The sequence below is a fragment of the Phyllobates terribilis genome, unplaced genomic scaffold (genome assembly GCF_046119375.1).
Source record: "Phyllobates terribilis strain yellow unplaced genomic scaffold, ASM4611937v1 Scaffold_2__4_contigs__length_985480577, whole genome shotgun sequence".
Lineage (NCBI taxonomy): Eukaryota > Metazoa > Chordata > Amphibia > Anura > Dendrobatidae > Phyllobates > Phyllobates terribilis.
In genome coordinates, this window is record NW_027362762.1 from 621730698 (window position 1) to 621746599 (window position 15902).

The 15902-nt window shown below is 44.6% G+C and overlaps 1 protein-coding gene across 1 annotated transcript in view; it reads left to right on the forward strand.

Moving 5' to 3' along the window:
- Positions 1 to 1534: 1534 nt before the first annotated feature.
- The window catches only part of SARS1 (seryl-tRNA synthetase 1), a 60354-nt gene continuing 45986 nt past the window's right edge, over positions 1535 to 15902 (forward strand). Inside the window, exons 1-4 of the mRNA XM_073666601.1 lie at positions 1535 to 1803; positions 5654 to 5724; positions 6578 to 6658; positions 13073 to 13231. Of these exons, the coding sequence (XP_073522702.1) occupies positions 1668 to 1803; positions 5654 to 5724; positions 6578 to 6658; positions 13073 to 13231 (447 nt within the window). The 5' untranslated portion in view covers positions 1535 to 1667. The remainder of the gene's footprint in view (positions 1804 to 5653; positions 5725 to 6577; positions 6659 to 13072; positions 13232 to 15902) is intronic.

Genomic DNA, 15902 nt, shown 5'->3' on the forward strand with positions numbered 1-15902 from the left:
GATTCTTCCCTCTGTAGTCCTGCCGTGTGCCTAAGCAGTAGTTTCCAAACATGTAAAGTACTGCCACATTTGGGACAATTTGTTTTACAATTGGTGTGGTCTGCTTTCTCTGGTACGCTTGTGAAAATATCCTATATATTTATCATCATTTGATTGGTGGGGGGTGTGATACCTGGCACCTTCACCGATCAGCTGTTACCAGCAGCGGGAAGTTCTCAGGTGCTGCCAGAACACAGCAGCGCCATCATTTATACAGTGGCTACGGCCGCGTTCTGGCGATCCTCCCCTATTCATTGGATAACAGCTGATTGGCATGGGTGCCGGCTGTCGCACATCCACTGATCAGATATTGATAGCATATCTGAAGGATAGGTGATTGAGAAAAACATGGCTGCCCTCTTCAATTCCTGTGAAGCACCTGAAGGATTAAAAAGCATCTTCAGCATATTTCATGGGGGTGCAGTTTTTAAAATATCACTGTTGAGGGTTTTCTGACATATCTTCCCCTCAAACTTAATAAATCTGCAAAAAAAAATAGATTTTGCTGTTAAACTTTTGACCCTTCTAACATCCTAACAGGCTAAAAGTGAGACTTAAACAAATGTATTGCTGATGCAAACTAGCTATAAGGGAAGGGTTATTTAGTAAACTAGTTTTTGTTGAATGACTATTATAAAGGCAGAGAAGTTCAGAGCTTTACCAAATTTCGGATATTTTTATAAATAATTGCAAATGTTATCAACCTATATTCACCATTAACATGAAATACAAGGGATCACGAAAGAAACGTCTCCGAATCAGCGGGATCCATTGAAGCTCTCCAGAGATCTTCCCTCATATCGGGACAGTGGTCAGAATTGTAAAATGGGGGCTGGTCAGGAAGGTGAGGGGTAATAACGTAGCCCACCATGTACAATAAACCCATCATTTCCCCCACACCGGCCCCCGTGACATTGTTATACTATAGAAGCCCTGCAGTCGATAATGACGGCCACTGATTGGCAGCAGGGCTTCTGTGGTCCCACAATGGCACGGGGGCCGGGGTGGGGGGAAACGCTGGGTTTAGTGTACAAGGAGAACGCTTCATTTAAAGGGACCTGACAGCGGGTCCGTGCGGACTGGTCGGCGGGCAGCACGTGTCAGGTACTGGTCTACGGGCACAGCCAGGTATGTAGGACCCTGCAGCAGTTCACAGACAGCCATGCTTTACACACCCAGACTCATGGATGCCACGCTGATGGGAATAAAGGACCAACAAATGGAGGGGCACTGGGATTAGAGAAAGGGCTGGGATAACCCTCCTGACTGCGGCCAGAGACTGTCTGCACTGCAGGGGGTCATGGCCACCAGCTGGATAAACCGGTTATAACACGCCTCGCATTCTCCAGTCTCCTCTATACACCGCATAGAGCGGTGGTGAGCGCCCCCTGGCGGCGGCGGCGGCGGCTTCTCCTCACAGCAAAGCACCGGCCGCTGCCATGGTTCTGCTTTCTTGCTGTCACAGAGCGCGGTCACATGACCATACAGTCATCCTTCCCTTCCACCAATCGGATGTAGGATGAGCCCAGCCTCCGCCCCTCCCACGTGACTCGGCAGACCCGGCTATCCTCCGCTGTCAGTGCGTGGTACCCGGCTGCTGCGACTACTGGTATACCGCGGCTGTCACCATGGTGCTGGAGCTAGACCTGTTCCGTGCGGATAAAGGGGGAAACCCCGAGCTGGTGAGGGAGACGCAGAGGAAGAGGTTTAAGGATCCGGGTCTGGTGGACGCCTTACTGGAGGCAGACACTGCGTGGAGAAAGTGTGAGTATATCACAGGCGTGTTCTACAGGGAGGCCGCACTGTGCACGACTGGCCAGCAGGGGGCGATGCCCGGATCCTGCGCTCCATGTGCTGTGCTGGGGGCTGATGCAATCATGCAGCAAGCTGACTGCAGGGGCGTGGTCATCTGACGTCATGCCAACTCTATGGTAAGGCTGAGTCCTCCAGGGATTCTGCTCATGTTAGGTACCGGGCAGAGACGCCTCATCCCGGGAGCCAGTACACACATGCATCCATGTAGTCCGATGAGGCACAGCGCCACCTATCGGCTCCTAATACCCACGCACCTACTAGCTGGGCGCACACTGCACAGCTGCAAGGGTTATTTTCTGCCAAGCCACCTCCCAACCTCGCCCACTCCTTCATACTAAGGACTATTACCCATCAGTCCTCCTCCACAATATGGTACCACTTTCATGGTCCTCCACAATCCATTCCCCTAGGCACAGAAAGATGCCACCCCCACCCCATATACCGTCTGCCCCTGACATACAGTATGATGTACTCCATGCCACACACAGTATGATGCCCCCCACTCCGACCCTGACACACAGTATGATGCCCTCCACTCCGACCCTGACGCACAGTATGATGCCCTCCACTCCGACCCTGACGCACAGTATGATGCCCTCCACTCCGACCCTGACGCACAGTATGATGCCCCCCACTCTGACCCTGACGCACAGTATGATGCCCTCCACTCTGACCCTGACGCACAGTATGATGCCCTCCACTCTGACCCTGACGCACAGTATGATGCCCTCCACTCCGACCCTGAATCACAGTATGATGCCCCCACTCTGACACACAGTATGATGCCCTCCACTCCGACCCTGACGCACAGTATGATGCCCTCCACTCCGACCCTGACACACAGTATGATGCCCCCCACTCTGACCCTGACGCACAGTATGATGCCCCCCACTCTGACCCTGACGCACAGTATGATGCCCTCCACTCCGACCCTGACGCACAGTATGATGCCCTCCACTCCGACCCTGACGCACAGTATGATGCCCTCCACTCCGACCCTGACGCACAGTATGATGCCCTCCACTCCGACCCTGACGCACAGTATGATGCCCTCCACTCCGACCCTGACGCACAGTATGATGCCCTCCACTCCGACCCTGACGCACAGTATGATGCCCTCCACTCCGACCCTGACGCACAGTATGATGCCCTCCACTCCGACCCTGACGCACAGTATGATGCCCTCCACTCCGACCCTGACGCACAGTATGATGCCCTCCACTCCGACCCTGACGCACAGTATGATGCCCTCCACTCCGACCCTGACGCACAGTATGATGCCCTCCACTCCGACCCTGACGCACAGTATGATGCCCTCCACTCCGACCCTGACGCACAGTATGATGCCCTCCACTCCGACCCTGACGCACAGTATGATGCCCTCCACTCCGACCCTGACGCACAGTATGATGCCCTCCACTCCGACCCTGACGCACAGTATGATGCCCTCCACTCCGACCCTGACGCACAGTATGATGCCCTCCACTCCAACCCTGACGCACAGTATGATGCCCCCCACTCTGACCCTGACGCACAGTATGATGCCCCCCACTCTGACCCTGACGCACAGTATGATGCCCCCCACTCTGACCCTGACGCACAGTATGATGCCCTCCACTCCGACCCTGACGCACAGTATGATGCCCTCCACTCCGACCCTGACGCACAGTATGATGCCCTCCACTCCGACCCTGACGCACAGTATGATGCCCTCCACTCCGACCCTGACGCACAGTATGATGCCCTCCACTCCGACCCTGACGCACAGTATGATGCCCTCCACTCCGACCCTGACGCACAGTATGATGCCCTCCACTCCGACCCTGACGCACAGTATGATGCCCTCCACTCCGACCCTGACGCACAGTATGATGCCCTCCACTCCGACCCTGACGCACAGTATGATGCCCTCCACTCCGACCCTGACACACAGTATGATGCCCTCCACTCCGACCCTGACACACAGTATGATGCCCTCCACTCCGACCCTGACACACAGTATGATGCCCTCCACTCCGACCCTGACACACAGTATGATGCCCTCCACTCCGACCCTGACACATAGTATGATGCCCTCCACTCCGACCCTGACACATAGTATGATGCCCTCCACTCCGACCCTGTCACATAGTATGATGCCCCCCACTCCGACCCTGACACACAGTATGATATACTCCACTCCACACACAGCATGATGCCCCCCACTCCGACCCTAACACACAGCATGATGCCACCCCACTCCGACCCTGACACACAGTATGATGTACTCCACTGCACACACAGTATGATGTACTCTACTCCATACACAGTATGATGCCCCCCACTCCGACCCTGACACACAGTATGATGTACTCCACTCCACACACAGTATGATGCCCCCCACTCCGACCGACACACAGTATGATGTACTCCACTCCACACACTCATAGACTCATAGAATGGTAGAGTTGGAAGGGACCTCCTGGGTCATCTGGTCCAACCCCCTGCTCAAAGCAGGATTCACTAAATCATCTCAGACAGATGTCTGTCCAGCCTCTGTTTGAAGACGTCCATTGAAGGGGAACTCACCACCTCTCGTGGCAGCCTGTTCCACTCATTGATCACCCTAACTTTCAAAAAGTTTTTTCTAATATCTAATCTGTGTCTCCTCCCATTTAGTTTCATCCCATTGCTTCTAGTCTTTCCTTGTGCAAATGAGAATAAAGATGATCCTTCTACAATGTGACAGCCCTTGAGATATTTGTAGACAGCTATTAAGTCTCCTCTCAGTCTTCTTTTTTGCAAGCTAAACATGACGCACAGTATGATGCCCTCCACTCTGACCCTGACGCACAGTATGATGCCCTCCACTCTGACCCTGACGCACAGTATGATGCCCTCCACTCCGACCCTGAATCACAGTATGATGCCCCCACTCTGACACACAGTATGATGCCCTCCACTCCGACCCTGACACACAGTATGATGCCCTCCACTCCGACCCTGACACACAGTATGATGCCCTCCACTCCGACCCTGGCACACAGTATGATGCACCCCCACTCCAGACCTGACACACAGTATGATGTACTCCACTCCGACCTTGACACACAGTATGATGTACTCCACTCCGACCTTGACACACAAAAAATAAAGCATTCTTTTTATTGGGCGACAAGTGCCTACACAGGAATACCTCTGCTTCCATATGTAAAAAGGATGTGAAAGTTTTTATTTTACTTGGCCTAAAATGCTAAAGTAATAGACCTCCTGCTGCACCTACCTGATTGTGTAACGACCCTAAGCCGGCCAGCCGAATCAGATCGCTGCAGTGATGTCACCACAGCCATCGCAGGTCGCCGTGTCATATCATCACTGTACGTGTAACCTGTGGGCACGTAGTCAAAAGGGCAAAGCGACCAGAAAAGCCACTGCCAAAACAATTTGTACAAAGTGAAAAATCTATTCTGGTGGGCAGAGCCAAATCTTTGGTTATTTAAATCCACATTTTTAGGGATTTTGACTTGTTTTCGATGGCTTTTTTGTGAGGGTTATTTTTAAGTGTTTTGCTGCTGTCCGATTTTTATTTTTTTTTACAATGAAATATGAGAATGTTTCCCTGCCTTTTATCAAAACGTGGCATTTTTGTAATGTTTTCCTCCATTGGTTTGTCTATAGAGAAATGCCAGGAATGTGTGTGCGAAGTGTCCCAAAATTAAAAAAAATCAAACCTAGGAATGGCTGTCCTAGTGTGTGTGTGTGTGTATATGGCGTGCAATGCTGGTTCGTGCTTCTCATTTTTTGATGTTTGTATTTCCAGGCAGATTTCAGGCAGATGCTTTAAACAAGTCCAAGAATCTGTGCAGTAAAAGCATTGGAGAAAAAATGAAGGTAAGTGGAAGGTGAAGTGTTTCCTGTTGAGACAGAGCCTAGACGTGGTTGATAACCTAAGCTAAGCTCCCACAAAGAGTTTTTAATTTTGTGTATTTTCACTGTGCAAAATAACGCAGCATCTTACAGCAAAGTGGATGGGATTTATATAAATCTTATGCCCACCGTGCTTCCTTTTTATCTTAACGCAACGTAAACTGACCTTTGGTGTGTTTTAAAATCCGCCATATGTCAATTTCTCTTGCAAGTACGCAGATTTTTTACATAAATTGCATCAAATACGGAAAATCCGCAGGTAAAATACATATGTTTTTAGTGTTTCTGCTGCAGAAAACACATTTGATCTGCACTTAACAGTATCAATAAAGATTTGTCAAAGCCAAAATGCCAGGAAGGATAAAAATAAAGCCGTGTTATTTAAATATGATATACCAACAAGAAACCAAAAGGCCTCAGCATCAAAAACACACTAAACACGCATGTAAAGTGGGTGTTATTAGATAGTTTTCACGTACTTCTGCCCCCTGTATGCTGCTGACCAATCATACGCAGGCAACAACATAGAAGTGCATAAGCACCTATGATGATGTCATGAGGATCACATGAGTCCACAGATCCTGCCAGCCAGAGTGTGCAGCCTAAATAAAGCACTGAAGATATAATACACAGCACAAAAGTAGAAATATTGACTGGAGTTATGAGATAGACATATAAGTATACCGCTTCAAATCTCTGTTCACATTCAGTGCAGCTGTTTGTCCAGCACGTAACTAGGGCACATTAATGAAGGTCCTCAATCAGTTACTAAAGGCGGTGATCTTCAAAACCTATCTTTTCTTTATTGTGATTGCAGAAAAAGGAGCCCATTGGTGACACCGATGTTCTTCCAGACGGTATATGTAATGTGGAGGAAATAACAGCAGATGTACTCAGTGTAAGTTTACCTTAAAGTCACACTGTTTCTTAAGACATGCACATTTTTTACATTATTTTGCAGCTAACTGAAAAGGAGCAATAACCATAGAAATTGCACAAAAAGTAGTACCACTACCTTTGGCACTCCCTTTCCTTATATTCTGCATTCTAAGAAATATATTGTCTGACACATATGTAAAAGAATATTTTCTATGCCTCTCAGGATCAGTTCAGAAAGGTACTGCCACAGCATTTCAATTAGGTTGAGGTCTGATCTTTGACTGGGCCATTACCTTGATTCTTTTTTTTAGCCATTCTTGATGTAGATTTTCTGTTATGCTTGAGATCATTGTCCTGTTGTATGACTCAATTTCATCCAAGCTTTAGCTTTTGGACAAATGGTCTTTCATATGGTTCTAAATTACTTTGGTATACATATTGATTCAATGGCTGCAAAACAAGCCCAAATTATCACCCCTCCTCCACCATGCTAGACAGTTGGTATGATGTTTTTGCCAAACATCTCCACTTTTGACTAGACTAGTCTGTGCAAACGACATTGTTCCAGAAGTCTTATGGTTTGTTCAGATACACATGTGCAAACTTGAGCCATTCTGCCATGTTCTTTTCAGAAAGAAGAGTCTTTTTTCTGGCAACCCTTCCAAGCAAGCCATACTTGTTTAGCATTTTTCTTATTTTACGGTTATGAACTTGACCTTTTAAACATGCAAACTGAGACATTTAGAGTCTGAGCTTTGGCTCTTGGATTTCTTGCAATTTTTCTGTGCATTGCAGAGCCTAACCTCTTTGGTGATTTTGCAAGTACAATCTTCCATTCCTAGGAAGATTGTTACTTTTTTTTTTAATGTTTTCCACTTGTGAACAAAGTTTTCTCAATGTAGATTGATGTACTCAAAATTATTTGGAAATACTCGTTTAACCCTTCCCAGAATGATATGCCGCAAAAATTGCTTTTCCAAGATCATTGTTGATGTCTTTTCTCCTTGCCATTGTGTCACACGCCTGAATGCTCCTGAGCAGCAAACTTACAAAATATCTGCTTTTTTACTTGCTGATGAACAATCTATCAAGAACATTTGGTCAGCAGAACCTGGCTGTGACTTGCCCTCTTAATTCCCATGGAAGCAGGAAGGGTTCACTTAAAGGGGTTTTCCCATGAACAAAAGATGATTTTAATCAATAGATCTTGGAATAATAATAAGTTCCACAATTGAATGTATTTAAATAAAATGTCCCTGTGCTGAGATAATCTTATAAATGTGCCTCTGCTGTGTACTGTGTAATGGCTGTGTCTGACTATGTACAGAACATGGTCTGAACATACCACATCTCCTGGGCAGGAGAGGAAGGGAAAGACAATACAGACATTACAGCCGGGGATCACAGCTGATTCTTTTTGGGAGGTAAAACATTTCCCTGCCTGTTTTTAAGCAATGTTTTACTTCATAGAAATAATTAGCTGTGATCCTGTGCTGTAATGTCAGTATACTCTTATACTTCCCCTCCTGCCCAGGAGCTGTGGTATGATCAGACAGTGTCCTTGTACTGTCAGACACGGCCATAACACAGTACACAGCAGAGGCACATTTATAAGATTAAATAAAATGTCCCTGTGGTGAGATAAATACATTCCATTTTGGAAATTATTATTATTCAGAGATCTATTAAATAAAATGAACTTTTGTTTGTGGGAAAACCCCTTTAATTTCTTACAGACTGCTTCTGCTTTTTAGCAAATCATGAAAGTGTAGTTTGTCAAGTGCTTCTGTTCATCTGAGGTTGTATTTACCTAATTTTAACTTCTTAAGGAACAGAATTTTTTCTGTCCTGATGTGTAAAACCGTATAATACTTTTTTTAATGGGGCTAAGGTCATGGGAATTACCTGGCCACTTTAAAATGTTAATGTTATGGTCATTGAGAAAGTTTGTCATGGCCTTGGCTTTGTGTCCATCATTCATAAAGTAATCACACATATGAATGACCCAAAAATTAAGCAAATGTTCTCCCAAAACATTAATATAACTGCTTACTTTCGTACTTACATTCTTGGTATGCAAGCACAAACCTGCCCTGCCCATGCTTCCACTTAATGCACCCCACGCCATCACACTGTTAACCCCTTCACCACCGGGCCATTTTTTCCGTTTTTGCGCTTTCGTTTTTTGCTCCTCTTCTTCCCAGAACCATAACTTTTTTATTTTTCCGTCAAGTGTGGTGAAATTGCAAAAAAAGTGCAATTCCACAATTGATTTTTGTTTTTTTACCATATTCACTAAATGCTAAAACTGAGCTACCATGTTGATTCTCCAGGTCATTATGAGTTTGTAAATATCAAACATCTATAGATACTTTTTTATTTAAGTGGTGAAAAAAAAATCCAAAGTTTGTAGAAACCCCCCCCCCACCCCCGAAAAAACGCCATTTTCTGAGACACATAGCGTCTCCATTTTTTGGGATCTGGGGCCGGGTGAGGGCTTATTTTTTGAGCACCAAGCTGACGTTTTTATTGATACCATTTTGGTGTAGCTATGATGTTTTGATCTCCTGTTCTTGCAGTGACCAAAAAAAGTAATTCTAGCGTTTTTGTTTTTTTTTTTCTCATTACTTCGTTTATCGATCGGATTAATTATTTTTAGATATTGATAGATCGGGCAATATTGGAACGCAGCAATACAAAATATGTGTATTTTAAATTTTTTTCTTTTTTTTTTTACACTTTTTACCTGCTTTAATAGTCTTTTTAGTAGACTTGAAGCTGCAATCTTTTGATCGCCAGTGCTACGCATAGCAGGGCTTTATGCTCATCTGCTATGAGAGCGCTCATAGCAGGTCTGCTATGACAGCCACAAGGGTCTTCTGTAGACCCTGGGTTGTCATGCCAACCCATCGGCTCTCCGCGATCATGTGACGGGCGGGTCTTATGACGCGCCTCTGCGCGGCCATGTTAAATGCCGCGGTCGTAGATTGACAGCGGCATTTAGCATGTTAACAGCCTCGGGTGGATCTGGTCAGCTGTCATGTGACTGAAGCGATGCGGGCTCAGCGCCGGAGGTGACATATGTATGTATACGTCATATGTCGTGAAGGGGTTAACTATATATTTCAGGTCACACCGTGACGCGGTACTCAGATGACGCACAATCTTTGAGCCTCCCCTGACCAACCTGAAAGTGCTCTTATCACTAAACACCACTTTCTGCCACTTTTCAGATGTCCAATCTTGATATTTCTTACCAAAGGCAAGCCTTTCCTTCTTCATTGCTGCTGTGAGCAGGGGCTTCTTTGTGGCATGGCGACTTGGTAGACCCAGGTCCTAGTTTTGACCTTCTGGAGGAGCGTAGGGAACTTGTTATTTAGTTCAACGACGGCTATAGAAGGATTTGACATCACTTCACGTTTCAAAAGCTTATCAGTCCTTGGTGAAGTCTTCTTAGGTGCTCCAGAGCCTGACTGCCTCTGCGGTACCATCCCAGGAGGCAATGGCGCTGCCGACCGCTTCAGTTGATGAATATCCTCTCTCAACACGCCCATATCTCTAGCTACAACAATCCCCGAATCCCCCTTCTCTAGCAGAGTCAAAGCACGGGATTTCTCTTCCATTTTAAGCTTCTTCCAACCCATTGGGGGACATAATCAAAAACTGTCTAATAGCAAAACTGTCCTATAGCAACCAATCAGAATTCAGCTTTAATTTTACCAGAGCAGTGTGAGAAGTGAAAGCTGAGCTTTGATTGGTTGCTATGGGCAGCTAAGCCAGTTTTGCTATTAGACAGTTCCCTTATTGTGTGCACTTTTAAGGGCAGAGGCAGATGGCCATATTTCTCGTCCGAGAATTGCATTGTAAACCTCTTACTGGCTGTCTGCTCTCCTGACCTGAGCTTGACAGCTACATAGAAATACACCACGCTGTCATGTTCAGGTCAGGAGAGGTGGCGGCCAGTCCATTCAGTGCGATGTGATCATCGCACGAGTTATACGGCAGTGTGTCTCTGCCCTAAGAAGTGAAATCATGACACAAATTTTACATGTAAAGATTTTTTTTTGCCGGCACTATATTTATTATGTCCATTAAAAGGGTTGTCTGGTCTAAAATGAAGTCTGTGTGACTGCAGACTTCTGAATCCCCCCAGCGCATGCAGTGTGCGCTGCAAAGATTCCCCGAATTGAGTCGGGAACTGCAGTAATGTATGCGATATGCATACCCCCGGGCAGAAGCCCTCTGGTGGGCATGGCCTCATGAGTCTGCAGTCAGTGGGATTAAGAGGAATGAGTTCAGAAAAAAATCACTGATCCTACAAAAAAAGAAAAAATAGTTGTCAGTAACTCCATCCCATGGGAGAAGTCTTCATTGGGTATCCAGAAGCCCTTGAACGGTGTCTTTCTTTTGCCCGTGTCATGGGACAGCACCTTTTAACGAATAATTTAGCTCCTAGTATGAAAAACTCTATTATGGGAGTCATCACAGGGATTTTATGGCCAACAGATGCAGGTGTGCGGCTCATGTTCTGATTTTACTGACTATAAAAATATACAGTGCTGCTCACCATTATTGGCACCCCTTCATTTTTTTCAAAGGCTGTACAATATCTTCAGAAATAAATGGAAATGTACCAAAGTTATATCCTCGAGAAAAAAAAATGGGAACAAGTCCACTCACCTTGAGGGGTGTGGAGTATGCGCAATCCCGCACGGATCCCGTCACTAGCTGTGACCAGAACTAGGAAAAAATGCAAAACAATCCAGCTGGAACTGCTAAATAATTAGTAAAACTTAGTTTTTATTTAGCCTTTAAAAACATAATGCTCCACCATATGTTGGCATTAGTGCACTATAAGAGTTACGACCTACGCGTTTCGACGTTAGTCTTAATCATGATTATATCCTCCAGGATTTTTTAATTACTGGTCCAAAGTAATACAACAATAAAACATTGCTTTTCAACTTCCATGTTGCAATTTCAAAGAAGAAACAGAATAAACAGCATGTGCAGCAATAAAGGCACCCCTAATTTATACCTGGTTGCACACCCTTTAGCATTGATGACGGCTCCAAGAAATGTTTGGAGGCTATCTATAAGCTTCTTGCACTTCTCAGCTGGAATTTTTTCCCACTTTTCCTTTGCAGTTTCTTCAAGCTCTTGAATGTTTGCAGGGTTCTTTTTCCAATGGCAGATTTCAGCTCACCCCAAAGACTTTCAGTGGGATTGAGGTCAGGACTCATTGCTGGCCATTTTAAAACAGTCCAGTTTTTCTTTTTCAACCATTCCTGTGTACTCTTGGAGGTGTGCTTTGGGTCATTGTCTTGCTAGAGGACCCATGATCTTCGACTCAAACCAAGTATTCTTACACTGGGTAAGACCTTTCGCTCTGAAATCTCTTGATAATTCTCTGATTTCATGATTCCTGTGATGCGATCAGGACCTCCAGTACCAGATGCAGCAAAGTTACCCCACAGCATTATGGATCCTCCACCATGCTTAACTTATGGTATTCTTTTCCTTATAAGCTTCATTGCGCTGTTTGTAAACAAACTGTTGCTTTGCATTGCCAAAAAGCTCTATTTTGTTTCATCTGTCCACAGAACATTTTCCCAGAAGGATTGTGGTTTGTCTAGGTACTCTTTGCAAAGAATAGTCTTTTCTTTCTATGTCTTTTCTTCGCCCATAAAGCTGCTTGGTTTAGTGTGCGGCGTATAGTACTTTTTGAATCCATGATCCCAGACTGTTCCAAATTGTTCTTCAGGTCTTTGGATGTTTGATGTGGTGTTTTTTCCACCATTCACACCAACCTTCGAAGGCATCTCTTGTCAATTGTCCTCTTTCCCCCATGTCCAGGGAGGTTCTTGACGGTTCCATGCTTGGCAAACTTCTTAATAACGTTGTGCATTGTTGAAACCGGGATACCAAGGTCTTTGGAGATGGCCTTATACCCTTTGGAAGTCTTGTGTTTGCTCCTTTTTCTTCACTATTGTGACAAAGGAACAGGGCCTACCATGTGGCTTTTTAAAACACTGAAGTCATCATTCATTGGTTAATTCATGTCACATGGGCACCGACAATTAATCACAGGTGAATATCTTTTGTGATTTACAACAGGCAAGTCAAAATGTGTTCCCATACTAAATTAATGTAAAGGATGCCAATACCAGTGTCACAGCAAGCTTTAGGTTTTTCTATTTTCCCCTCCCATTGTTTTTTGTTTTAAATTATTGATTATCATTTGCTCTTTTGTATTTAACACGAGTGCTCTATACAAGAAAACGGTTTCACTTGATTCATTTTTTTCAGGAGATAATCCACATTATGTACTTAAACTTCATGGGTGCCAATAACCATGAGCAGGACTGTATATTGCCATTGGCTTTATGCCTTTTATTTTCGTTTAGCAATTAATGTGTTTTGCTTGTATCAGTCATTGACAGTGACACAAATCAAGAAGTTGCGGCTAGAAATAGATGAAAAAATAGCAGAAACGGATGCAGAGCGCTTACGCTTAGAAGCTGCAAGATTTGAGTGTCTGAGAGAAATTGGAAACTTGCTTCATCCGAGTGTCCCGATCAGTAATGATGAGGTATGTAATTCATGCTTGTATTTCGTGTAACACGTTCAGCTGAAAATGCATTTCTTTTGTGCCGCAGTATATGGTTTGGGGCAGGATTTTGTCTGCTTTCTCATAAATTACCCCCTTAGTGACTGAGCCAATTATGTTTTTAATGACCGAGCCAAATTTTCCAATTCTCACCAGTGTTACTTTGAGGAAATTACTCTGGAACGCTTCAACGGATCCCCCTGATTCTGAGATTGTTTTTTCGAGACATATTGTACTTCATGATTGTGGTAACATTTATTCAATATCACTTGCGTTTATTAGTGAAAAAAATAAATCTTGATGAAAATTTTAAAAAAAATGTAGTAATTTTCAAACTTTTGAAAAAACTTTTCAAAAATGTTATGCCCTTAAATCAGAGAGATTTGTCACACAAAATAGTTAATAAATAACATTTACCACATGTCTGCTTTACATCGACACAATTTTTTTCAATAATTTTTTTTGTTATGAAGTTATAAGGGTTAAACCTTGATCAGTGAGTTCTCATTTTTCCAACACCATTTTTTTACAGACCACATCACATTTGAAGTGACTTTGAGGGGTCTATATGACAGAAAATTCCCAAAAATGAACGTCTAACTTTTTTCGCACAAATTTCCATTCGGACCCCAATTTTTTATTTACGCAAGGGTAACAAGAGAAAATGGACTCTGAAATTTGTTGTGAAATTTCTTCTGAGTATGCCGATACCCTATATTTGAGGGAAAACCACTGTTTGGGCGCACGGTAGGGCTCGGAAGGGAAGGAGCGCTGTTTGACTTTTTGAATGTAAAACTTGATGGCCTAATAAGCGGACGCCATGTCGCGTTTGGAGAGCCCCTGATGTGCCTAAACAGTGCAAACCCCCCACAAGTGACACCATTTTGGAAACTACACCCCTCAAGGATTTTATCAAGGGGTATAGTGAGCATTTTGAACCCAGAGGCATGACACAGAATTTGATAATATTAGGTTGTCATATTGAATATCTTGTCATTCGTGTTGAGTGCAAGTGCTCTCTACTTGAGTTTGCATTGGTTGCTTGGGTATGCACCGAGTATCGCGGGTGCTCGAGTGAGATGCTCTAGTCCTCTCCCCACATGCTTCATGGCTGTTAGACATTAAAAAAAAACATGCGGAGATTGCTCGTGTATGGCAGGCAATCCCTGCTTGTATTTTTTTTTTTTTGCTGTATAACAGCCGTGAAACATGTGGGGCGGGGACTTGAGCATGTCACTCGAGCATCCGCGATACTCGGCGCTCAACACTAGTCGTCATATCGTCATCATTTATTTTATTTTTTTTTTACTTTTGAAAAAATCCCAACCCTACCACAACCCTAATTCTAACCCCAGTCCTAACGGCAAAGAATGGAAATTATTTTTTTTATAATTTTTATCTAACTAAGGAGAATACAAAGGGGGATTTGATTTATTACTTTTTTTTAACTTTTGATCACTGTGATAGTGTTTATTACAGTGATCAAAATGAATCAATAGGGAAAATTCCCTACTGTTGCCAGGTACCTGCTGGCAGATCTCGGCGAGCGCACTGCTCGTGCATCCACTATTTTTTCTTTTACCGGAACATCATGGAGGGCCGGAGGATGGATCAGGAGATTCGGGGGATGGTGGAGGTATTGGTTGGGCTTGAGGGGCTTCATTTCTCTCTCCTCTGACATGTATATCATGTCAGAGGAGAGAGAAACCATTGTAACTGCGGGCACGCTTTTTTTTTTCCATGATCGCCCCTATTAACTGAATCGGGGACCGGAAAATCCGGCACTGATCATGTTCTCCAGGGTCTCAGGTAACAGGGTAGAATTTCTGACGCTGGGGGGCGCTACAACCTTATGCCTCAGCGACGCTCTTTCAAGTCACTGAGGAATATGTACCCTTAATGACTAATGTATGAATAATGAATAATGTTAATGACACTCCACTAAAGTTCTGATCCGAGTTTCGTCAGAGTGTGCGCTTAGTGTGATCTTACTCTCTCAAATGAGAGAATTATAGCACCGGTGAGGAGAAGATGGAGAACAAAATTTCTCCATCTTCTCTATTCTGTGAGTCTGTGGAAATCAGACTGCACTTAGATGTCATCCATGTTTTTTACGCTCCCATAGACTTTAATGGAGTCTACAATAAGTTTGGTGTTTGTGGAGAAATACCCCACTTAAAGCCCCATACACACTAGATGGCTGTCAGCCAAACAATGCTTCGGCCCATAGTGTGACTGATACCCGTCCCAGGCGTCTCTCATACACAGGAGCTTTCCTTCAGCCGGGCACTCCTGTGTTCTCTGTGTGAAAGTCGATGATTGACATCCCTGCTAGCAGTTTATCTCCTGGTGAACAAAGTGATCGGCAGGCCGGAATCGGATATGCCCGATCGACATCTTCCTTGGCAATCAGTTTTCTGCCACTCCAGTCCCATACACGTTGGGGTGTTGGTTGAACCCATCGATATTTGCGGGTGCAGTGGACATTAGTGAAATGTGTTTGGAGAGCTTTACTCTGTACACAGGATATTATATAATATTCTGATCAGGATTTGCTTAATTGTTATGCTTTTTTTTTTTTTTAAAGCACGCACTACTCTAAGTGTTTTCCATGTTCCCTGTCCCTAGTAACAAACGTACCAGCTGCTGTTCC